A 27,404-nucleotide genomic window follows, 5' to 3' on the forward strand; every position below is an offset into this window, starting at 1 on the left:
TTGAAAATAATATATCTGCAAGTATGGATATTGGTGGCATCGAGGACACACAACAGGACCAATGTGAGATCCCAGACAAAAGTATTAAAAATATTAAAGCATGCAAACATACAATTGTGCACTGTGATGACTCCTTGGTTGAGCGCAGAAGTGAAACTAAGCTGCTCATCAGACTTTGATCGAGATCATTCTGAGGGAATTGTGACACAGATTACAGACACCTTGGAGAAAAGTGGCGATGAGCAGAATTGGGCATTACCTGACCCCCTTGGGGGTTTCATGTTTGATCCTACTTCATTAAAACACCCTGTTTCTCCTGAATGGTCACCAGCTGCTCATGTGACCGAGTATATGCAATTCTGTATTAGGAAGCAAATTCCTAAAGATGTAAGATTAAGTCTCAAGCCTGAGTGTCCAAGGCCCAAGTTAACCAATAAGGGAATGCAAACTCCAGATTTGGATGCTTAGATTATAACCTTTATTGGCCAGGCAGGATGTGAACCCAGGAATGGTCTTGATAAAGGTAAACATATGTGTCAAGATAGGTTACTAGATCTGTCAGGTCCATTAACAAAAATATTTGACATGGCTTTTGTGGGAAATAATGTAGAGGAATTGAGACAAACGGATTCAGAGAGCAGTCTGTTAGGTAATGCTAATATGGCAATTTCAGTGGAAAGAAGGAAACGCATCACTCAAAAAATAGACCATAAATTGGTGGAGTTAGCCAATAAGGAAGAGGGCCAAACGGCTAATGGCCCACTATTTGGGGCTAATTTCATTAAGATGTAAAAATATGTGGAGGCTTTCATCTCACTAAAAAAATCTCAAAGAGAGATTAAAAAGGTTTTTGATAGACATGCTTTTGGTGGAGCCGAGTGAACGAGGGCTCGGTTCCCCGGCAGAGGACAAGGCAGCACTACTACCTCATTTTAAGGGGATTCAAACCAAACCTATATTAATCACCATATCAGTCCGAATGATTTTACCCTCAAAAACAAGGATGTAAAGGAAGAGGGTCATGAGGAGAATGTCGTACATGTGAATCAGGTAAGTCAATAAGTTTCTGTTACCCCTATAAAACTGAGCGGCAAATGTGCTCAGTTTTTCAACAATTGGTTAAGGGTAACAAGAGATCCTTGGGTGTTGGAAACAGTAAAGGGTTATCGCATAGACTTTATTGGAGAACCTGTTCAGGATCATATTCCAGAAATAATAAGACTGAACAGAGAATTAACTGTTGGTGAACAAGGAAGTACAGGATTTAAAAGAAAAAGGTTCCATTATAGAGGCGAGGCCTGCTCTAAAAGGGTTTGTGAGCAATATTTTTTTGGTACAGAAAAAAGACAAAGGTTTGAGGCCTGTAATAAACTTGAAGAGTTTGAACGACTGGGAAGAATATCATGATTTCAAAATAAAAGCTTTACATTTAATAAGGGATGTCCTGCAATCAGGGGATTGGCTAACAAGATTAGTTTTAAAGGATGCGTATCTGACAATTCCTATTTGGGAACATCATCAAAGTAACCTTCAGTTCAGGTGGGGTGGAAGAATGTGGAAGTTTGTTTGTCTGCCTTTCGGTCTTTCCTTGGCCCCCTGGCGTTTCACCAAGGTTCTGCCACCAGTTGCAGCCTTCTTGAGGTAACAAGGTATACGTCTGATTATTTATCTAGACGACCTCCTTCTAATGGATCAGAAGAGATCAAAGGTGTTGGATTATACTCTTATGGCAAGAACCTTACTGGAGGACCTTGGGTTTGTAGTGAACAGACAGAAATTGTGTCTAATCCCAAGCCAGGTGACTCAGGGCCAGATGTAGGTAATCCTAATTTACCGATTCTAAAATACCGAATTTTACCGATTCGGTATTTTAGAATATGGTATGTAGATAAAAAATCGGTAAATAATACTGATTCGGTAAAATTCGGAATCGGACATTCGGTATTTACCGAATCGGTATTTACCGAATCAGTATTTCCCATTCATTCCTATGGGCCAAGGAAAGCAAACAAAAGTGAAACTTAAGTAGGCAGCCAATCAGGTGCTACCACCCTCCCCCTCCCTACCAGGAAGTGGCTACACAGGCAGCTGCAACTAATTAGAAGCTTCTGGAGAGGCAGTTGGAGCAGAGAGTCCCTGAGCAGCTGAAAGAGTTTGTGCACTTTTAAATCTGAAAAATGGCAAGCAGCAAAGACAAAGAGCAGCCCGAGAGGAGGAGGAAACTGAAATTCAGCAGCATGGAGCTGCAGGTCCTTGTTGAGGAGGTGTTGAAGGTGCACCAAAAACTGTTTGGCAGGCAGTCCCTCACTGTGGCAGAATCTGCCAAAAGGAAACTCAGGCTGGACATACTTGACAAAGTGAATGCAGTTGGAGTGAATACCAGAGACACAGAGGACCTGCAAAAGAGGTACTACGATCTCAGGAGCCAAACAAAAAACAAATTGGCTGAACACCACAAGCAGGCAACCAAAACTGGTAGAGGGAGAACCCAGCAACCCCATTACTGACCTGGAGGAGATGGTGGCCTCAACCATAGAACCTGACAGCGTCTGCGGACTGGGAGAAGTAGACAGCTCAGCCAGAGCTGCAAGCAGAAAAGGTAAGACGCATGCACAGCAATCCCCCCCACACCATCATCCTTACCTTTACCCTTTGTGGCTAAGTGAACCCCAGTCCAGTACTGTTAGCACTATACAGGAGCAATGCATCATGGGACATATAGTCAGGAAATGAAAGACCATGTCATACAGCACAGCAACCAGCAAGTTAGGGAAATGATTGCAGACAGAATAAAGCAAAAGTGAAAAAGGTTTATTGTAGTGACTGTGAGACAGTAGCGCTTAGCTAATGTACGCTCATATGTCCACAGGTGATACATCTCGCAGGCGTTCCCAGGAGACTGAAGGCACGGCACCAGAGAGGGATGAGAGTCATGAGCCAGGTCCAAGTGCACAGAATGCATCACAGGACACAGTTGCACCAAGTAGCCATCCTGCTTCACAAGACACAGAAATTGCTCCGGAGTTTCAGGCGTCCCCAGAACGTTCACAATCCCCTCTGTTGCTGTCATCCCCAGAAATGCCAGCATCACTGCATGAGACAACACCTGCATCACAACCAAGCAGGAGGCATGTTGTGGCCCCACTATTGGAAATGGAGTCATCAGCAGGTGACATGGAGGGGGAAGACACACATACCTTGCCTGTGGATGGTAGCTCTGCCACACTGCAGTCCAGTGCAGAGGTGGGCCATACTGGCGCAAGACGCCGCAGAGTCCAAGAAAGCAGTGCAGCTGCACGTGTGGAGGGTTCAAGTGTGTTCCGTGGCCTGGAGGGGAGCATGGTAAAAATCCAGAGGATGCAGGGAAAGGCCAGCATGGCTTGCCAACGCCAAATGAGGAACCTGAACAACAGCATTGGAGACATAGGAAAGGGCATCAGGGAACTAGTAGATGTCAACAAAGAGATGGCTGCAGGGATGCGTGAAATGTCACAATCGGTACAGCTTCTGTGCACCAAACTAGACAATGAATTTGCATCAAGGCGCAAGAAAAAACAGCATGCGCATGAACAAAATAAAGCCAGCAACCGCCTGGCCACAGCCACATCCCTGCTATGCAGGAAAAGCATAAACATGCAGGAGGGACTAACCCAAAACAGTAATGAGGTCACTAGGGGCTTGGCCAGGATGACCAGTGCTCTTGAGGCGCTGATAAATGCACAAACAGCACAAACTGCTGCTCTGGATGTGCCAGAGAGTGAAGGGAGCACAAGTAGGAGCAGCATGGCAAGCTCCCTTGTCGTAGAGACAAGGAGGAGCAGCAGGCGCCACGCTGAGTCTACAGCCCAAACGCAAAGTGAGCACAGCGAGCACCAAACAACTGGCACTGGTAAGCGTGGACGCAAATGAGTATTTTAGTTCATGGGGAAGTGACCCAGGACTCACATCATCGAATGTAAATAATTTGTGTTGCACATTTGTGCTTTAGAAACCTACGTAGTGACACAATTAAACTTCGTTGGGTGCACACTCCACCTGTCTGTGTCTCTTTACTTACTTAAGAAAAGTTGCATGTGAACTCTTCCCGTCTGTGTCTGCCATCAGTTGGTGTCACAACTCCAGCTGTGTGTGGTTCAGGCACTGCTTGCTCGTCATCATGGTCCTCATAATCAGAGAAATCCACTTCGGTGCCCTTCTTAACCGCAAGGTTGTGCAACATTGCACAGGCTGCAATCATCTTGCAGCAGGTGACTGGTGTGTACTGATGGGCCCCTCCACTTTTATGTAGGCAGCAAAACCTGCTCTTCCACAAACCAAAGGTGCGTTCCACAATGTTTCTGGTACATTTGTGTGCCCTGTTATATCTCCTCTGGCTGGGTGTTGAAGGGTTATGGTAGGGTGTGAGGATGAAGGACCGGAGGGCATATGCACTGTCCCCTATTTGTAACAAGAAAAAAACATTACTCACATGCACACAAACACATCCATCTGCAATATGTATCAAGGGAGTTTCATACAGTGTGTTACCTAGCAAGTATCCTTCGCCAAATTCCCCCGCTGTCAGGCATGCGTAGATCCCACTGTTTTGGAAGATGTAAGAGTCGTGGGTACTCCCAGGAAATGTGGCTACTATGTCCGTGATGATGTACTTGGAATCACAGATCACGTGTACATTTATGGTGTGGGTGGACTTCCTGTTCCTATAAATGTACTCTGTGGCAGCAGGTGGACATATTGGTATGTGGGTGCCATCAATACAGCCAATGATGTTGGGGAAATGCGCCATCTGATAAAAGTCTGTCTTGGTCCTGAGCAGTTCTGCATGCATTACAGGGAAGCTGATGTAGTAATGCATTCTCTGCAACATGGCGTCTAGGATTTTCTTAAAGAAGCGGGACAAGCAGCTCTGGGACACCCCACCTACCGCAGCAACCACACTCTGGTAACTCCCAGATGCAAGCAGGTGTAGGCTGCACAGCACCTGCACATGGGGTGGGATGGCGTGTGCCCTTGGGGTTGGGTGGTCCAACAGTGGGTGGAGGTCCCTGATAAGGACCAGGATGGTTTGGGGGTCTAGCCTGTACCTTTGTAGGATCTCTGGCTCAGTTAGCTGGAATAGGGTGATCCTCTTCCGGTACACCTGCTCCTCCCTTCTCCAGACCCTCTCTCCTTCTGCCTGTAGCCGTAGCCGGCTCGCAATCACGTAGAATGCTGCCATTCTGGTGAAACTGTTGCATTTTGGGCCCTTTTTTATAGCCTGCACCTGGTTACCACCTGATTTCAATCCATGGTAAATACCGACTCTTAAATACCGAATTTCATGCAAATTCGGTATCTAAGAGGTTACCTACATCTCAATAGTCATTTTTAGCATTTCTTAATTTCCGAATCGGTAAATTTACCGATTCGGTAAATTTACAGATTCGGTGAATTTACCGATTCGGTAAATTTACCAATTCGGTGAGGTTTCCGATTCGGTAAATTTACCGAATCGGTAAATTTACTGATTCGGATGCTTTTGTGTCCCCTACATCTCAAAAGCGAAATACAGGTCGGTAAAGGCCGAAATTCAGTATTTTCGGACTTTACCGACCGGTATTTGGTTACCTACATCTGGCCCTCAGTTCCTAGGATTCATGATAGACACAGCACAGGGACAATTGAGACTCCTGAAGGAGAAATTGAAGTGTATAAAGAAGGAATTAAGAAATATTTTGCTTATGGGGAAAATATCTCTGAGAATGCTAGCAAGGGTGATTGGCTTGTTATCTTCTACAATTCAAGCCATTTTTCCAGGACCTTTGAATTATCGTGCTCTCTAATGTCTGAAGAGCAAACATCTGAGGCAAGGGTTGAGATATTCAGAGGAAGTGGTTTTTTCAGTGGAGGCCAGGGAAGAATTTGACTGGTGGTTAAAAAATATGGAAGCGTGGAATGGGAGAGCTATTTTTGGGTCACTCCAAGAATTTGTCATAGAATTGGATGCGAGCTTGTCAGGTTGGCGACCAAGCTGTGGTTCAACTTCTACAGGTGGTTTGTGGACAGAGAGAGAGAGGAACCTGCACATAAATTGTTTGGAACTTCTTGCAGGATCCTTTGCAATAAAAAGTTTTACAAAGAACACTGCAAGGTGTTCGATTCTTTTGAGAATGGACAATGTGTCAGCTGTGAGATATGTGAAAAAGTCTGGGAGTCCAAATCAAAGGATTTAGCAGATTTGACCAAGGTGTCCTGGGACTATTGTTTGAGACAGAACATTGTAATACAGGCGGAACATATTCCTGGTCTGAGCAATTTGGAGGCAGATTGGTTTTTGAGGAATCACAGGGCTTCCAGCAATTGGTCTCTGGACAGTGGAATTTTCTGGAAGTTGATAGATCTTTGGAGTCCTTTTCAGGTGGATCTGTTTGCGGACAGGCTGAATGCTCTTTTGAAGATATTTTTACAGTTGGCGTCCGGACACGGAGTCTGCGGGAATTGTTTTTGTTTAAATCTGTTTATTGTATTTCCATTATACAATCTTTTGCCACAATCAACAATGATTCAAAATGCTACAATAACAGTATCTGCATCACAGTTTTGCAAAGGAGGATACAATGCTTTATCGATGGAGATAGGGCAAATAACTCAATAGAATGCTATGGAAACAGGAGTTTAGGTATGCATTTCCAGTCTTCAGGAAAATTACGATGGTGCATTTATAGAACAGTACCATAAGTCACAAGAGTGAACAACACACAATGTCAGAAGTAAGCAGTCTGTTTCTGTAAATAATGTTAATAACAACAATGATAATAAACATTCTGGCCTTTAGGACATATCCCTCCCCTGTGTGTTTTCACCTGTTTTTTTCTGCGTTTATCACCTTTACGGTTAGAGCACAAGCAAAGGCAACATGATGGTACAATACGGAACAACTCCGGTGACAATTGCTGCCACTGCATTGCAGAGGAGATTGGGTGGCGGACTTGATTTCACAGTTATTGCGTGTTGTGAGCGGCGTCGCGGATCAATGTCCAGCAGAGGGTGACCTTTGTCTTGCCGCTGGACAACTGCTAATGGGGTGTCCGCATACTATCCTGCTGCAGTGCTGTTGGGAGGTTTTGAGTGATGAGGGGATCGGGGGTAACTGTGAACAACCGAGTCGGGGTATGGGCTATCAGGGCACCTCTAAACATCTGAAGTGTAGCTCATTATGTTACAGTAGTTTTCAGGGGCTGGCTTGCATTCTTCACAGGGCATGAGAGTGCTACACATTAATTTGTTTGCTACTTATCCATGCAGGTGCGTTGTACGGGTGGTGCGCATGCGATAGGTCATTTCAGGTTGTGCATGGGGAGCTCCGCTGCTGCTCCTGTGCTATTGGACCTGCTTTGGATTCCAGGGCCTCACTAGCATTCAGAAGCTCCTGCAATATTGCGTCCCAACATTCTGCAATTGGGATACTGCGAATGCCTAACACGTCCTCCCTGTATAGTGCTTTGCTCTCCGCATGGCCCATACTTACAGTGAGCGTTCCCAGGCACGCATTGCCGGGGCTCAGTCGAACGCCATCATTTTGTGTTCAGCCTCTTTGCAACAATCAGTCCTAGCTCGTTTGTTACTTGCACACAGGTGCCGGATACAGGTCTCCCAGTTTAGGTGTATTGCTCGGTCCATGCAGAGGCTTAGTGCGGATGTTACGACTCCCGAAATTCCCCTAGTCTTGGGCAGCTCCACAACATGTGTAACAGGTCTGCATCAGTAGCCTGGCAGCGTGGACAGGCGACGTCTGCCTCAGCATAGAATGTATTATTTTTCACTGGTGTGAGGTATGCCCTCTGTGAAAAAGTACTGCATGAGACGGAACTGCATGTTATGCAGCACGCCAGTCGGGCCTTCCAGCACCCTACTCTACTCGACAACTGTGAAAGGGCATTTTAGATCCTCCCCTCAGTGTGTGTATAAGGAAAGTAACGGCGTCACTGTGTGAGATCTAAGGGACGCTGTGAACCATTTTATGAGGTGTCTACCCTGACCCATCACATGCAGGTATTGGTTGGTTATGTGCGTGGGTAGTTCTGCGGTCATGTCCCCCCCCCCAATGCTTGTGCAGCACAGCTATGACTGCTCGGTGCATGAGGAATTGCCCCGGTGTCACCCTGTAAGTGTCTATAAGTGAGGCATAGGACAACAAATTTCCTTCATGATACAGGTCTCCTAGGTCCTGTATTCCGCTGTCGGCTAGGTAGCGTTCTTCTCAGGCCGTTATGTGACAGTGGTTGCTTGGTGTAACTATTACTGGGAGCGCAGGGGCGCATGGCTTAATGCTTCGTATCAGGAGCAGGCAATAGCATTTGCCGGCTTCCGGACACATGGGACGATTGCGCCTTATTACAGGTGCTGGGGACTCGTGTTATCGGCATCACACGTAACACTGATAGGGTGTACGTCAGGCTGCACTACGGGCGGAGGAAACGGTTTATTTACCCTCTCCCTCGCCTTCTGAATGGTGCTTTACTTTAGATACGGTTTACTATTATCGAGGTACTCTATCCATGAACTTTACTTTTCAATTTGAACTTGGAGCCTACAATTAGGAGGCCTACCTCTGTATGAAGAAACTATCTACTAATGAGAATCTTACTGCTGGAACAATCGCTGTTGCTGACCTTGTGATTAGTTAAAGAACGTGAACACTCAGGCCTTTTTGAATCTGGTGTCGCTTTATAGTGAAGATTCAGATCTATCCAACTCAGATCACCTCCAACAAGGTGCTCTTTACATCAGCCCTGATTAAGTTCCCCTGGCACAAAGGGAACGAAACGCGTTGGCTGTGCCGCTTTTATGAAAAGAATGAATAAAGAGAAGATTTTTTAATATATACTTTCGCGCAACTGACTTTATTGGAGTGCACCTTCCTTTTTTCTATGAACATTCTGTTTCTTAACCATCCTTTGGCAGCGGGTGTTTGGAGAAGCTGCACCAACGTATATTATTTGAAACAGACAGAATTATTGTGCTTGACCTTGGTTTGCTAAATGTCAAAATGGGGTAAACCCAGTATCCATATGAACCTGGGCAGTTAATCAATAATATTAACAATTGGTTCATTTAGGTGCAAAATATTTCTTTTACTTTCTCATAGATTATGTAGAATTGTGAAGTAAACATCAGATTTCAAGACCATCTGTGTATTTATGTACTATTTTATAAATTGTAGTCATTCATAAATACTTATATCATGTATGAGTTTCAAGATAGGCTGTACAAAAATTAGACAGTACAAAAAGTGAACAATCAGTGCAAATGGTGACTTGTAGTGCTCAGTGCTTACGGTGCAAAAGTGACCAACAAAACTGTACAATTATTATATACAAAGGGAAATGCAAACAATGATTTGACGTGGTCTATGCTTATTTCAATTATAAAACTGTACACTGCATTTGTCAGTACTTAATTCAGAATATTAATACAGCAGATCCACTTATTAGTCGACGTTTCAACCCTGGACGAGCGCACATGGGGCGCCACACACGGGTCTTCATCAGGACTGTGGGGGGCAGCAAACAGCCTACGTGATTTAAAGGAGATGTTTTGAGATTGGATTCTGGAAATAACTAAGGACTTCACATATCTATACTAATAATGGCACTCACCTTCATATAAAGCCGGGTTTAAGGTGGAGTAAAAACTGTATTCATCTGTTCTGGTACAAAAGAAGCCCTAATTAGTGCTTTGATTCATTTGGACATATTTTAGTGTTAATCAAAGCACAGTTCCCTTACTTCTTACCTGTCGGCGTAGCGATTAAATGCGCACCCAACGGTTGTTTTAATTAACGGCTCACATGAAATAGAAGTCCTGCAAACAAGAGAAACGAAAAAAAGTAAAGTGACAAGGACCAATAGGAAGGGAGGTTCCTTTTAAGATATATTTAATACAATAGATTTCACAAGCATGGTGCAAGCGCTCTACAGGCAAAACCTTAAAAAGGAGAATATAAGGTGGGGGTCTATATAGGGTTGACTGCTCACGAGTGCTTGGCTGCCAATGGGAGCACAGAGATCTACGCTGGCTCCTGGAGACTCCTGCAGGTCCATGATATCCTGATTTTTTAGAAAGTTTTGTGCCCACAAAGGGTCCCTTTGGGACCTCTCCACAAGAGTTAGGTTCAGGGTATCCTACATTTTTCTTCATTCAGTGGGACTAGCAAATCAGAAAGCTCATTTTGTTGTTCGTCCCACTGAAGTCACGCAGGATCCCGTGGCAAAGTTATCACTATTTTTATACCCTAATTTCTATAAAACCACTGAACAAATTTACATCAAATCACAAAAAGAAACCTTTTTGAGTAAGGAGCTAGCTTTCTATCAAATTTGATGTAATTTTGTTAATTCTTTTATCTGTATAGTTGTCCAATTTTTCCTATGTAAATTGCATGGGCTATAAAGTGCTATGGGATCCCGCCCCCTTTTTCTTGGCCCTCACTTAACAGATTGCCCTGAACTTTTCCGGGAAGGAGATGAGTTGGATGAACTTTTGTTTTAGACAGTTTTGTAAATATTCGTCAAACGTCACCAAAGTTATTAGCAAATCAAAAAACGTTTTACCTATGGGAGCCAGCTCAGACTCCTGTTTAGCCATATTGACACACCCCTCCATGGCCTTTTCTCTTAATGCACAGCTATCAAGCATATCCATGCAGATGTTTTCGACTGCTGTGTTGCCATTTAGATGGGATCACCTCTGTTTTCTCTGTGTGGCCCCAGCAGCTCTCTGGGCCAAGGGAGAGCAAGTGGTAACATAGCTGAGAGTGTAATTCATTGAAGTTACACACGGAGTACATGAGCCAATTCTTTTCTACTCTACGTAGCATGTTCACTCCAGTGCATTGGAGTGTTTACTGTTGCAAAATGTGTTTGCACTGCAGGAACCTCTAGGTTGGTTTCTTTTTCATGCTTAACAACAAGTAATATTGGGCTGTTATTTTTCATAGCTCTTAAATATTATTTTCAGTGCTTCCAACATACCCTACCTCACTGCTGTGTTTTTGGAACAAGTCATTACTTGAAATTCAGTGATGGTTGTATTCTTTCTCTCCATAAAGGCTACTGACTAGATCCTGAGAGCACTGCAAATAATATGAACCAGTTGAACAATGTATTACTAGTTTAATACTTTTAATTTATTGTTTTTCACACACATCTCTATATTTTAATACGGATACCCAGAGCCTGACAAACCGCTAGGTAGCCAGTGACAGTGAACATATAAGGATCACAGTCCTGATGAATGCCACAGACACTGGTCTGAAATTAGGCAGAAACATGTTGACTATATTAAGTGAAGAGATGAATCCAGGCACCCGCACTCAATTCAGCGACGACATCACAGACTTCGTCAGCCAGCACGCCCTCGCCTCCGAGAACTACATTCTTCTAGGAGACCTCAACTACCACCTTGAAAACATACTCGACAGCAACACCACCACCCTTCTGGACAACCTGGCCAATCTCGGACTCAAACAACTTGCTGACACCCCCACTCACACAGCCGGACACACGCTCGACCCTATCTTCACCTCCAGCAAGCACATCTCCTTCGTTCACACTACAATTCTCCACTGGACGGATCACAGCTGTGTTCACTTCAGCTACATAACCACCCTGTCCCACAACCGTCCACAACCCATTCCCCGGAGAAACTGGAACAAAATCACCACCGACCAACTCCTCACATCACTCAACCATAACCCTCCCACCCTCTCAATGGACCCAGACCAAGCGACCACCAACCTCAGGCAATGGATTACCCACAGTGCGGACGAATTAGCACCCCTGAAAAAGCACCAGTTGAAATCAGCCAGCAAAAAGGCTCCCTGGTTCAATGATGAACTTAAAAAATCCAAGAAGCTATGCCGCACCATGGAGAAGAATTGGAGAAAAAACCCAACCTCAGACAACATGGCCTCCCTCAAGACAGCCACCCGCAAACTCCACCAACTGATTCGATCCGCCAAGAAATCAGCATTCAAGGACCGTCTCGACTAAGCATGGGCGGAAAATCCGTTTCGCTCGCGGATTTTGCGGATTTTCTGTAAATTCGCAATCCGCGAGATTCGCGAATCTCCCGCAAAATCCGCAAATCCGCGAGCAGCGGATTTCATGGCTTGCTCGCACTGTTCGCGTGAGTTCGCGGCTTCCCAGTACAACTTCGCGCCCCGCGAATAAGCGCAAAATTGCAGAAATACGATCTTAGCAAAACTGAAACTACTTACCAGGTTCAAAAGTTCAGGCTCATCATTAGTAGCCATTTCCTGTAGTGCTTCCTGAGGGGCCCCTCCAGAGTTCAGTTGCCAGTTGCAACTATTATGTGACCCTGCTCTGAACCTCAGAATAGTTACACATATGCCACAAAGGTCCTGAATTACAGCTAAGGGAGACAAGCAGGAGCCAGGCTGGAGGTTCAAATCCATTAATCAGCCCCTAATTCATTATTGTCAGTTGGGGCAGGGCAGGTGTTGTAACTAATTTTGCAACAATGAAAGCACTTAGCAAGTGCAAAAGATCACTAATCAGGAAGCACTAAGGAAGCAGGTGCCAGCTAAAAAAATATTCTGTGACACATTAATCAGCCCCAAATTAATTCAGGTCACTTGAGGCAGGGAAGGTGTGCTTGCGTTGCCACAATAATGTACACTGACTGGACAACCAGAGGGTGCTGTGATGAAACAGAGGGTGGCATGGGTGGGTCAGAGGGTGGCATGAGTAGTCAGAGAGTGGCAGTGGTGACAGAGAGTGGCAGTGATGAAGAAGAGTGTCCCAAACAGGCTGGACACGTAGAAACAACAAGTTCGCGAAACTTGCGACCCGACAGGTAAGTTCGCGTTTTGCGAAATTGTACAAAACCCTCGCAAACTGGCAGAAACCCGCGCGAACACAAAAAAAAATCTGCAAATTCGCGAGAATTCGCGGATTTTGCGGATTGCGAGTTCGCAAATCCGCAAAATTCGCGAACGCGAGATTCGCAAAATTCGCCCATGCTTAGTCTCGACAACAATTCTCATAACAGCAAGGAACTCTTCAATATCGTCAAAGAATTCACTAACCCCACCGCAGCATCCAACGACATCACTCCCTCCCAAGACCTCTGCGACGCGCTATCCTCCTTCTTCGACAACAAAATTGCCGACATCCACAACAGCTTCAAGAATTCTCCCAGTGATCAACCCACCCCAACTCCTTCAGATTCCTCTCCTCCAACTAACAACCTCAGTGCCTGGATCCCAATAACCACTGAAGACACCATTCGCCTCATAAACTCAATCCACTCTGGCTCGCCTTCTGACCCCTGTCCCCACCACATCTTCAACAAAGCTGACTCCATCATCGCACCCCAACTCCGCGATGTCATCAACTGCTCTTTCAACTCTGCCACCTTCCCAGAAATCTGGAAACACGCCAAACTCAGTGCCCTTCTGAAAAAACCCACTGCAGACCCCTCAGAACTGAAAAACTACCGACCCATATCCCTCCTCCCTTTCCCGGCCAAAGTCATCGACAAAGCCGTCAACAACCAGCTCGCCGCCTTCCTTGAATCCAACAACTCCCTTGATCCATCTCAATCCGGATTTCCAGCCAAACACAGCACCGAAACCGCCCTCATTGCAGCGACCGACGACATCCGAGCACTCCTGGACAACGGAGAAACAGTGGCCCTCATCCTACTCGACCTCTCCGCCGCTTTCGACACAGTCTGCCACAGCACCCTTATACAACGCCTCAGCAACATCGGCATACAAGGAAAAGCCTTTGACTGGATCATCTCATTCCTAGCTGGGAGAACTCAGAGAGTCCGACTTTCCCCATTCTACTCAAAGGCCACCGAAGTCATCTGCGGCGTACCTCAAGGATCCTCACTCAGTCCCACCCTCTTCAACGTCTACATGAGTCCTCTCGCCTCTATCGCGCGTCAACACAACCTCAACATCATCTCTTACGCCGACGACACCCAGCTAATCCTTTCCCTCACCAAAGACCCCAACACCGCCAAAACCAATCTTCACGAAGGCATGAAAGAAGTAGCCGAATGGATGAAACAGAGCCGCCTAAAACTCAACTCAGACAAAACGGAGGTGCTCATCCTAGGATCCTCCCCCTCAGCTTGGGACGACTCTTGGTGGCCTTCCGCTCTGGGCACAGCACCCACACCCACAGACCATGCACGTAACCTTGGCTTCATTCTAGACTCTTCTCTCTCAATGTCCAGACAAGTCAACGCCGTCTCGTCCTCCTGCTTCAACGTCCTTCGCATTCTCAAAAAGATCTTCCGCTGGATTCCCCTCGAGACAAGAAAGACTGTCACCCATGCACTGGTCACGAGTCATCTGGATTATGGCAACACACTTTACGCCGGAATTACAACAAAATTACAGAAAAAACTCCAGCGCATCCAAAACGCGTCAGCGAGACTCATATTAGACATCCCGCGCCAAGATCACATCACCGGACACCTAAAAGACCTCCCCTGGCTTCCCGTCAACAAAAGAATTACTTTCCGCCTTCTCACCCACGCACACAAGGCCCTTCATAATCTAGGACCCGAATGCCTCAACACTCGACTGTCCTTCTACAAACCCACCCGCCAACTAAGATCATCCAATCAAGCCCTCGCCGCAGTCCCGCGCATCCGAAAATCCACCATGGGTGGCAGATCCTTTTCCTTCCTGGCTGCCAAGACCTGGAACTCACTCCCCACCCACCTCCGCCTTACTCAGAACCACATCTCCTTCAGAAAAGAACTGAAAACCTGGCTATTCGACAAATAATGAACCCCCCTCTCTAGCGCCTTGAGACCCTCTGGGTGAGTAGTGCGCTATATAAATGCCCGAACTTGAACTTGAACTATACCTCTTATTTTATAACTTGCACTCATGATGATACTAATAAAGATTATTAGTCTACCGCAAAGTGGTTTTAATATAGATTTGTTCTCTCTAGTCCTCCAAAAATCCTGAAGGAAGAATCAATACTCAAAGAAGAATGTTTATTGTATCCAACTTTCACATTCAAAATGGAGATTTACAAAGATTTATAAAAAGAAAGAAAGAAAGAAAAGTAAGAGATAGGTCACTCTCCCAATAATATGTCTATAAATTGCAGAACAGTAACCTCTGGAACGACTGCAAAATCCATAACTAGATTCCACCAGAAAAGTATAGAAAGTGAGAAAGGGAATAAAGACAGGGAGAACATTGAAATGTTGAGAGCTGCATTGAAGACAATGGAGTGGCTCCGGGTTTATAATGGATGCTATATGCCTTCCACTCCCAAATTCCAATGTTTTTCTTCCTGTTTCTAACATCCTTATATCCCTTGGGTTCAGGGTATTTATGCTGCGGGCTATAAGGCTATAACGTAGAAGGAGAAAAAAGAGGCAGAAAAAAATGGTGAATCTTTTTAAAAAAAAAGGTTATTTTCAGGAGAGCATTGTGCAGTGAACGTATCTATGCAGGGAGCAGTAAGAGAGGGAAATGTTGGATATGGTCCTCTCATAGCAACACACTGACATCATAATGTGGTGTTTAATTTTCCTCTATAATTAAGAGATTTGCATATTAAGCTGCCTCATTGTCTTGCTTTATAATCATAAATATCATACCATTGGAGACTCTCCAAAATCATTTGAGGCTCCATAAAGAGTATTAAAAAGCTCACCTTAGTTAAAACCCCTCTATCTGGACTGAAGAGCTAACCCAATAATGAAGCTTGCAACCCAGGTGGGCGAGGGCTCAACATCCTGTTAGCTCAAGCCTTCTGAGTGACAGCCTTTGCCATTACACATGCTAGCAGCACACCTGCTACTGGCACTCTTAAAATATTGATCAGTTTCTCTCAGTTTAAGAATTATTCATATGGACCTGCATCAGGACATGCAGCAATGGGACAGCTGCACAGTGATGCACTTCAACTGAGAACAGCCATACTGATGGAAAATGGTTTTCTTGTGTGGACTTGATTACTACTCGATATGTAGGAAAGGACCAAGTCAACCTGAGTTAATTCCATCTACCACTCACAATGGAAATATGTGTATTAAATTTCAGAATTATGGCTAACAACTGAATATAAATTAAGTAATGAACACAACTTGTTGAGCTCAACCCATGACATAGATGAATGGCAATCCCAGTAATGATTTTCTATATTCACCCAGTCACTTCTTTTTTTGCAGCTTCTATTCAAACAGATCTGCATTTATATTGAGCACAGGTGGGAACTTTCTGGATCAGATTGCTTAAACGAAGCAAAATAAGTCAATATTAAAAACTCAAGAAATAATGGCGTGTATCAATGTCTTGCTATTTAATATTTAAAATTACATTGAAGATTCCAGCTTTGGCTCATAAGCATTGAGCCTAGTCTCTCTTGCTCATTTCGTGGAATCCTGAAGCGAGTAATGTATTAAATTCTGCTAAAAGTGTTTTTTCGAGTATCTTTAAATAATTGAAAGTTATAAATGAGATGCCATCCCCGATCATCAGATTACAAATAAGAATGGAGAGGTGAAGAAGTGTGTGCAATCTTACCAACCGCCTTACTTGCACCAACATCAATGAAACAAAAACAACTTCCACCTCCAGAGAGCATTCTTTTCCACTGTGCTCAATAAAGGCAGATTATTTGAAGCAAGAGCATAAAGGATGAAGATTCTAGAAAATGTCAGCTTGTGGGTAGATATGGAAGATCATACAACATGATTGTTGTTCCAACCACTTTTGAACTCACCACCCCACACAGTGGGAAACACTCTGTATTTCATTGTCATCTATAAGCCGATTGTCAAAAATTCACAAAGGACCACAAGTTCATCACTTCTGCCCTAATAATTCCCAGTCCTCTAAGCCAAAATAGTTTAATCACCTACGAAGCACAATGCTGCTTAAATCTCTGATAGGCGTTCCCTATCTGGCTTTGATGGAAATTCCATCAAACATTGGCGTTCACTCGGCAAAGAGCCAGCTCTGACAAGTTGCTGGCAAAGGTTATAACTACCCTCACAAGTTCTCTGGATATGATGGTTCTCCAATAAAAGAAAAAAAGCCCTGTTATCAAAGGCAATGACACATATTTTAAACAAAAACTTATTTTAACTTCAGTCCTAAAGAAACCTTGAATGGATCCCCCCGTAACATCAGGATGAGTTTTATTCTAGCTTTGCTGAACTAGAACCTAAAAAACAACATCATCAAGCAACTTCATGTGGAGCTCAATGGCCTACTTCATAACCACCAAAGGGGCTTCAGCATAGGTGCTGGAAGGAAGTAGGGGAGCAGGGGAGCTGCAGCACCCCAGAAAAGAGCCATGCTGGAGTTCAGAAGATGAATGAGCAATAGGGCACATTTGCTGTGTTTTCAAAAACAATGGTCAAATTTCAGGCTATGTCTTCTAATAAATTGCCACTTATTAGGAAACTGGTGTTTATGTGTATTTCTCTGACTGCAAAGTGAGAGGATTTTGTAAAAGTGACCTAATTGACAATCTTGCTGGGGTGCAGGAAGTGAAAGGAGCTTAAATATGTATAACCTATAACTAAAATATATCAGCAATTAAGAAAGAACAAATGAAACATCGTTTTTGTAATTCTGAAGTGCCATGGAAACAAACTTTTTAATAGGAACAAAACAAATCAAGACCCTTTAATTGGTGTTGCACAGATGAGAAATATTCACAGAAAACCGATTTCTACACATTATCGTTTTATGCACTACATAGCTTTACCAGTAAAACTGCATGTATACGCACATTTAGTGCCCATTTTAATGAAAATGTGCTGTCTGCAAATGACAGTGCGTTATCTCACCAGTGCTCCCAAATACACCACATTTGCTAAACTTGTTTTTTGAGTGACACTTAGATTTTTCACAATCCCTAGGACTTCAGTGATGTAACATAAATGGCAGCACCCCAAGCTAAAAATTATTCCAGCACTACTGGGTTTCGGTCAGCCAGAGTAACTGAATCAGGCCTGAAAGCTATCGGAAGGGGGTCCTTTTCCCTTCCTTGCATGTAAATCGATTATTGGTCCATATTGTGCTGGACCTAATGGCAACAAATGGGATATTGGCACGAGTACAAATGGATGGGTATTGGGAAAAACGGCTTTGAATGGATTATGGACTTCTCAACAAAGTCTAAACTGGTGCAACGTTGTGAAGCAAAAAGAAGACCACCTGTTAGTTACTGCAAAGGCCCTGCCTCTCTATTGCCCAATCCATACTTGTATGACCTTACACAGTTCAATGAACTACACCTTGTCAAGTTTTAAATGTACAACTAAAATACTTGGTCGCAACAGCCCCTGGAGAAGTAAGCAGAAAATCAAAACAATGTCCTGTCCTTCCTTTAACCCTATTTTTGGAAGGGTAGAGTTTCTATTGGAAACACACATCACCTGCTTTGAAAACCCCACACTGGCTCTCAGTGGTACAGAGTTCTGATTTCAAGGTGCTGTGAGACTTGAATGAGACCTTTTGTGGACCGATCCAAAGTATCTGCTTTCCATTCAGGGTGGCAAGGTCCAGACATTTCACATGGTTTTCCAAAAGACAAACAAGCACTGCTTGAGGAAGAACACTGAAAAGGTATGGAGAACAACTCTGGAACAACTGTGAACTCCGCAAAATTCTACCAACCTACCCTTGATCACAGGAGGACAGAAAACAAGCATTTCCAGAGAGCATTCAACAAGGGCACCTGATTATGGATACCCATATCCTCCTTATCTCCACAAGCAGCTTGGCTAACTAGAGGTGTCAGTAAAATCTATAGATAAAGGACGCTGGGAATTAGCATGAACCTCCTGGCTACTTTAGTAATAATTGTTGGCAGCTTTTACAACCAGCTCATTGACTTACAAACTGTATCCTGACCATTACTTATGCTAATAAACATCAACTACAAGTACCTGAATTGATCTACGGTGTCTACTTATCTACACCTGTACCTGTGGGACTTACCCACTACACAAACATCAACTGACACCTGCAGCGTGAAATAAATTACAGAACCACGATTATTTCAAATCATCCTTTGAGAATCTTCTAATAATGTGTAAGGAGTCCCTGAGAGGCACAATGCATACCAGGTTACAAGCCCTATTATTATTAAAGTAATTTAGGGTCATACACTCTCCGTTAAAGTGCACAGATGCTGTTTTCGTGTGTCCTGCGAATTGCAGTCATGTGTGTCAGTGACAATGACGGTGAAACTATGCATTATCAATGAGTCATATTTCCTACTTCAGTTGTCATTACAATATCAAATCAGCATTGGCAGTGACAATAGGTCTGGCTTATGAATGAAAATACTTACTGTGTCAGTGATTGGTTTAGGTACTCAATGGGGCATTTTTACAACAAAGTGAAGGAGTGCGCCGTTAGCCTTCCTTGCTTAACGCCGCACTCAGCCACTTCAGAAATGCAAGGTTGCACCATATTTACAACAATATGGTGCAGCCCTGCTTTTCCACCTGCGTTGGTGCTAAACTTAGCAGAGCTGGAGCGTAAAAGTTAAATGACGGTTACCTCTGTCAATTCTCCCTAACAAAAGAGATTTACAATAAAAAAAAAACTTGGGAGGAAAACATGAAAAACTGCCTAAGTGGGAAAACGTGGGATTTCATACTGCATCGTAAGAGCATGGAGAAGTGTTTGAAACATACAAATGTGAAAACATAAACAAAGAGAGAAACAATGAATATTTACTATACATATAATTACATGGTTTGAGAAACTAAACTTAATTAATATAGAAAGTGTGGTGATGATAACTTCTAAAAAAAATGTCAAAATGAAATAATGTCTGCATACTAATGATTAAAATGCCTAATTTAGAAATGATCGATAGTATGGAAACTTGCAGCTTATTCCAATGGTATGTGATAGAAACGGATCACTGAAATAACATCGAGGGGCAAAATATTGACTTGCAAAAATATCGTGGACAAAATATCGACAGTCAAAATATCGAGTTTGTATCTACAAACAGGTAAGTACAAAAATATTGAGTACAAAATATCGTTTACAATAATATAGTTGTAAAAAATATCGACTTTATTAAAAACAGTGTTAAATTAAATTAATATTAAAATTTAATTACTAAAATATACTTATAAATACTTACATTAACTTATAATAATTAAATAATAAATGAAAATAACAAAAAAAAATGTTTACAATCTTATTTGTTAAAACATATATATATAGTAACATACTATAATTAAATAATATACTATTATATTACCGTACGATACCAGAAGTGTAAAAAATACTATTCCCACTCCTTAGAGTGCAAGCGTAGGGAAAGTGTTGGATAGCGTAGGGGTTAAAATTACTATTCCCACTCCAGTGGGTGCAACAGTAGGGAAAACTGACCCTGAACCCTAAAAATACCCCTTTACCCAAAAACCCAAAACTGACCCTGAACCCTAAAAATACCCCTTTACCCAAAAACTGAAAACTGACCCTGAACCCTAAAAATACCCCTTTACCCAAAAACTGAAAACTGACCCTGAACCCTAAAAATACCCCTTTACCCAAAAACTGAAAACTGACCCTGAACCCTAAAAATACCCCTTTACCCAAAAACTGAAAACTGACCCTGAACCCTAAAAATACCCCTTTACCCAAAAACTGAAAACTGACCCTGAACCCTAAAAATATCCCTTTACCCTAAATCTGAAAACTGACCCTGAACCCTAAAAATACTCCTTTACCCAAAAACTGAAAACTGACCCTGAACCCTAAAAATACTCCTTTACCCAAAATTAATTAATATTATTTAATTACCAATTAATTATTAATTAACAATAACAATAAAGTAAATATATTAGCACATTAGCTGTAATTAATTTAATTTAATAATTAATATTATTTTTTCCAAAATAATTAATTAACAATAACTAGAAATTATATATATAAATAAATTACTCTAATTAATGTAATTAACTAATTAATATTATTTAATTACCAATTAATTACTAATTAAAAATATGTACAAAATTATATTAATAATTAACTAATTAATATTAATTAATTACCAATTAATTATTAATTAAACATATTTACAAACATATATTAATTAATTAATATTATTAAATTACTCCCCACCCTTATCCCCTATTAACCCAACATCCCGCTCCTAAACATTAACTTCAATTTATATTACTATTAATAATTTTTTTTTATTTTTTTTAACCTTTTTTCTACATATTATTGAAATTTATTACTTTGACTATTTATATATATTTTGTCGATATTTTTGTACTCAATATTTTTTTATCATTATTTTAATCGATATTTTGACCAACGATATTTTTGTTATCGATATTTTATTATTATCGATATTTTTAACTCGATATTTTGTCCATTGGATATTTTGGAGTCGATATTTTGTCTGTGCACCGATAGAAACGTGTACTTCAGAATGATGTTAATGTTTGTTTTGAAAATGATAAGCATGCACATTTTTTAGTAGTGCCTAATAGCGACATAGAACCTTTAAAGAAGCATAATGAATGAATGTATTAAAAAAGATGAAATACAATTATTAAGGAGTGTTTAATATTAATCATAACATGGTAATGATTAAGCACAGATTTGTAGGCCTCAGATGCTTTTCTCTTTACTTGCTCAAAAGGCAGAATCTAGCTGAAGTAGTCACTTTAGACCCTGTGAGAACTTTTCGGGAAGCTTCTTTTCTGTACTCTACAACAATGGACTCCCTTTTGATTAAGCAACACATTTGACAGAAATATATCAATACTATTGCAAACCCAGAGAGAGCGCCTGGGAACAGACAGACTGTGAGCAAAGTGAAGTTTTCCTAATTCCGAGGAGAGGATGGAAATATAATATAATTGGAACCTGATGAATTTGCAAAAGGATTACATAATGCTCCAAGATTTTTTATTGAGGTATTGATCACACCATGAGCAGCTCACTGTGAACAACCAATGGAAACCGTATGGGCTGACTGAAAAGATACTTTTGGGGTGTAAACTGTAAACTTTTGGAAGTATAATTGCCCCTTTAGGAGGAGTCAGGGCTGGCTGTCATTTTCCAATTACCTGCCTGGCATGCTGTCAAACTGACTTTTGATTTTTTCCTTTAATACTAAACCTTTGAACTGAACTTTCCTGATTGATCTGGAACCTGCACTTTGTCAGATGGTAAAGTTGAGCAGGAAATAACCTTTCAGCTGGTGTGATTTTGTTCTGACTGATCAGATCCCTATCGAAGATGGACAATATCTCAATCAAATTTGATTTATATGATCTAAATGCTGAGTCTCAATTTTTCTCATGTTTTCTCTCTTTTCCTAGGCAACCAGCAAATATTCTTATTGAATCTCTATTGTATTGTGTGGCTATTTGTACTAATTAACTGTTATTAAATCTGATTATGAATTGTGATTTCATGTTCTGACCATTCATATTGAGGCTTTAGATAAATGATTTCTATGAGCAAACTTTATCGTATGGGTGTCTTTTCTTGGAATTAAACATTCTTGTCTTAACCCCTTCGATGCTCATGACGGAACGGTTCCGTCATGAGCATCGGTCGAGCTGTGCTCATGACGGAACCGTTCCGTCATGACCACGCCCGTTTTCATTAGGGCCCAGCACCGGCGGCAAATCTGCACCGCACGGATGAGGTTAAGGTATGTGGATTTGGTGGCAATTCTGTAATGGTGATGAAATAGGCATGTATTTGGCATTTCTTTATTCCAGGTCCTCATATGGAAATTGCCTCACGTTCTCTAAATATACAAATCCCTTTTAGCTCAAAGAGCCATTGGAGGACCAAGGTTTGTTAATTAGGATGATAATTATTTTGTGAAGAAATAAAAGGTGTTATGTTTTTGGGCCCATAAGATGATGATGATGTGAAATATTGGAGAGATATAAATTGTAACTAGCTTTCCGCTGCATCAGCAGCCTAGCACCAATACAGGCACCCTTGCGCCATAGTTCAAGGGTGTCTGCATTGAGGGGAAGATTGTTTATGTGCAGGAAGGTCTCCCTTCCTGCACATAAACATTCTTTAAATGACGTTTGTAACATTTATGTGTGCTGCTTAATGCAGCACACAGAGAAGTTGCAAAACGTAATTTGTTTTTAATTGTTAATGTGCAGGCAAGGTCACCTTCCTACACATAAACAATCAATGGCAATTTGCTGTTTCTTCGTGTGCTGCACAACGCAGCACACATGAAAACAGCAAAAACGAGGAAACAATAAGTTCACATTGTTTCGCCTGTTTAAGACCAGGTATTCCCTGGTCTTAAGTTTGGTGCTGCCTCTTATTTACGCCTCCCTTCTAAATAGGGGGGGTCAAAATCAATGGGTTTCGCAGTGGAACGCCCACCACAACACTCATTGGTCTCCCCTTTCACGCTAAGTACAGCGTGAAAGGGTGCCTTATTTATAAGGCAGCGTTAAGCCACGTTAATCGGCTTAATGCTCCCTTGTAAATAAGGTGAAGACACTATCGCCACCACAACGTCAGTAAAAGTGACGTTGTTGTGGCGAAAGGGGCTTGTAAATATGCCCCAGTAAGTCTTAATCCATGCACTCTATCACTCATGTTTTCACTCATGCATCCATTCATACATCCACTGACTCAATATTGCATTCACAGTCTGAGACAACCACAAAACAAATATACAAACTCACCAACATTTGCCCAATAAATGAAATAATTTATATAGAAAAAAGAAAACATACTGCCATCTAAACATAAAACGAATTTGCTTGCAATGATAAAATGAAACATAGCAGCAAGTGTCGCCCTCGCAGAGGTATTGTACATAGTCTATTGTTGTTTTGAAAGTTCCATCATGATCGCCACATTTAAAACCAATGTGTTGGCCTTCTTAGAATGGTAAAATAATGATGCATTATGGACAATAGCATTTCATAATGGTCGCCTGGTTTAGAGGAGTGGAATGAGTGGCAAGTACGTGGGCCATTAGCACTGCCTAAAGAGCTTTTTAATCCTCTTGAATAATAAAAAAGAGGAGAAAATGAAGGGGGTCTATAAAAAGAGGAAATTGAAAATTAAAGTAAAGACCAACCAGTCCTGACACTGAAACCCACTCATTTTCAGGTGGATATGAACATCTGATCAGAAAATGCCACCATTTGTAGGGCAAAAGAACCAATGACGAATGTGGACTGAACCATTATCCCTTGCAATACACTGTCATGGATGGAAGCAGAGTGTGAATGACACTGAGACAAACCAGTGGCATATGAGGGATGACCCGAAGTTCCTCTGTATAGATACACATTAATAAATAAGGATGTATATATTTCTTAATGATTTTTACTTACTAAATCCTGGCACACAGCTAAACTTGTCAGGCATTCCAAAGAGATTCTAGCAAGAATTATTGCAGTTAAAATCTTCTACCCCCCTTAGGTTTGAGAGGGGATAGCCATCACCAAAATCCTTCCCTACAAACAGGGCCAGAATGGCCGTAGCAGGCATGGGGCGTTTTCCTGGTGGGCCAGAAGGGTGGGGGTGGCTTTTGACCTGTGGGGGCCGGTTTTGTTACTGCAGGCCAGTTTTGCAGCAGTGTTGCAATATCGGCCCCCTGTAACAAAAGCGGCAGAGGTGCTTGACACTAGCCGCCCCCCCACCCAGGGAGGTGCGGTTGAGCAGAATTGCCAGGGTTGGTTTCTGTTACCAGTCTGGCCGTCTCTACAAAGGTAATCAGTGAGATTTAATTTAACAAAACACCTGACTTCATGTTTTAACATGGTGCAAACATAATCCACCTTTAAAGGCCGATTGGTTATCACATCTGTTACATAGTAAATAAATCAGTCCTGCTGCTGTAACTTTTCATAATAAACAGATTAGACCTATGCCATCTGAAATAAATTTTCGTTGTGAAACAATCAGGCCTAAGGCTGTTATCATTGGCTTGTCATCATAACCAACTCAGGCCTGCTGTATTGAGCGTACGCTCAAGGCAACCATCAGGCACACAGTCATAAAACCACAAAAGTGTACAAAATTTGAATTGACAAAACAAAATTCTAGCTCTCCTAAGAAGGTCTAACAAAGATCCTCAGAGTGCAAATCTTCCTTCCCCACGATTTGTCAGAGTGGTAACCAACACCAGAACGCTTGCCTACCACAGTAATCTACAAGATTCTACGTAACAAACTACCTATCTGCACACTTTAACGCAGATTAATACCAATCCACTATTAAATGTCTATTGAATTTAACATATATTTTTCTTGATTAAAATGTCAGACCTACTGCCTGTACCATAGCTTTTCATAACAATCAGGCCTAAAACCTTTATCAATTGCTTCTCACCATGACCAAATCAGACCTACTGTGTTAGGCATAATTTTTCTCACAAAGGAACCATCAGGTATATCATAATAAAATTACAAATACATACAAAAATAAAGTTGACAAAACAAAATAAAATCCTTCTGAAGAGAGCCTAATAAGGATTATCCTGGTGCTCATCTTCTATCCCCAAAGTTTGTTTGGGTGAGTAACTGACTCCAAAATTCTACCTACTATGGTAATCTGTGAGATTTCCTTTAACAAAATCCATGCTTACAGGCTTTAGCACAGTGTAAAAGCAATCAATCCTTAAAAGCCTATTGTCTTTAACACATGCGTTTCACAATGTGTAAGTCAGGCCTACTGGTTTTGTTGTAGTGTTTCATTATAAACAGATCAAACCTATGGCACCTGGCATAATATTTCCAAATTAACTGATATAGCCTATAGCCGTTACCATTTGCTTCTGTCGGGTTCTAGACTAGCGCGCCTGCCCAAAGAACTACGTTTCCCAGCAAACCCTGGCTCATGACTACTTTTCCCAGAATTCCCAGCGGAGTCACAGGATATCACCGGGCAGAGCCTGACGACCGGTGCTAGTGATTCTGGATGTTTGGAGGTGGCGGCTGCTCCGCTGTTCTGTTGTTCTGAGTGACCTTGTGGGTTCCCTGTGCAGGTAGACGGGAGCAGGTATTTTGGGTAACTTTGTAACGCGCTGGCTGGTGCGTTCATGCAGCTGATTCCGAGTTGTCATTATTACCCCAGTTGGAACTACGCTGGGTGTTTGTTGTGCCTCGCAGCTGCGAGGGATTATTACAAATCTGTTTAGGTGTTCTTCGCACACGTTCATGGAGGATTCCTGGGCGTGAGTGTTTATAACTGTAAATTGTGAATATTCAAGTGGCGGAGTGCAGGGGGGGATTTAGGACCTCTGCACTGCCGTCACGAATCCTTGGTCTGGGATTCTCTCTATCCGAACTTGTGGATTTACAAATACCAAAGCGGAGTGTAGTAGTGAAGGAACTACGCACTGCCGTGTTTGGTTATCTTTTGTTTACAGAGGAAGGAAGGAAAACATTGTCCTTTATTTCTGTGAAGGAGTGAACTCTTTGCATCTCTTAAACACAGCGGTGCTCCTTAGTCTTGGTGCTTTTCACGATTGTTTTGGAACTATTTACAAGCCCCTTCTTTGTACTTTGGGGTATGTGGAAAACGACAATTAAGGCTTTTGGTTATTGAAGGCATGGCTTGTTGGTAATACCTTTCTTTTGTGTTGACCAGGATGGAAGGAAGACGGGAGACACAGAGATAGGGTGGTGTAGAGCCCATACATTGCAGGTGAATTCAGGGGTTATTGGACTAGTGAGAATTGATGAGAGTAGGGTTAAGAATTGTATTAACCTTTTGTACTTTTGTCTTACAGTTTCTTTATCCCAGGTGCCCCTTCCTTCTTCTCTTTATTCTTTCTGGGTTTTTTCCCCTTTTGGGGTTTTTTCCCTCGCCGTATCGTCTGAATACCCTGTGTTTATACGTCAGGGTGTTTGGATGGTCCGGAGGTGGAGCATTGTTGCTGCATGCGGATCCTGCGGAGTGCAAACCTGACAGAATCACTAGCCTAAGAATTTCACTCTGCCTGATCCGTATGTAGCAACGATGGCGTCTATGGAGGATGTGTTACACGCTCTGGTCCTGGTACAGCAGGAGTTGGCCTCCTCTAAGGCAGAGACCGCTGCCTTGCGGGAAAAAGTGGAGTGGCTGAGTGGTAATCCTTTCAACGCTTCCACTTCGTCTTCTAATGTCCAGGTCACTGTGCCTCCACCCATACCGCTGGCTACTCCTGAAAGGTTTTCAGGGGACCCCGGAAGTTACATGTGTTTATGACACAAATCCTCATGCATTTTTCATGTAAGCCATCTTCGTTCCCCACAAACCATTCGAGGGTGGCTTTTTTGATTTCGTATTTGGTGGGGGATGCAGCTGATTGGGTGGTACCCTTGGTAAAATGAGACGATGCTATCCTGTCCGATTGGACAGAGTTTAAGAAAGA

General features: G+C 42.4%; 1 protein-coding gene across 1 annotated transcript; it reads left to right on the plus strand.

Moving 5' to 3' along the window:
• Nucleotides 1–2,859: 2,859 nt before the first annotated feature.
• LOC147708972 (uncharacterized) lies at nucleotides 2,860–3,909 on the plus strand. The gene has a single exon (XM_086925809.1). The coding sequence runs from the start codon at nucleotides 2,860–2,862 to the stop codon at nucleotides 3,907–3,909; it is 1,050 nt and encodes a 349-aa protein (XP_086781935.1).
• The last annotated feature ends 23,495 nt before the right edge of the window (nucleotides 3,910–27,404 follow it).

Source organism: Lissotriton vulgaris, chromosome 6, assembly GCF_964263255.1.
Source record: "Lissotriton vulgaris chromosome 6, aLisVul1.2, whole genome shotgun sequence".
In the NCBI taxonomy this organism is placed as follows: domain Eukaryota; kingdom Metazoa; phylum Chordata; class Amphibia; order Caudata; family Salamandridae; genus Lissotriton; species Lissotriton vulgaris.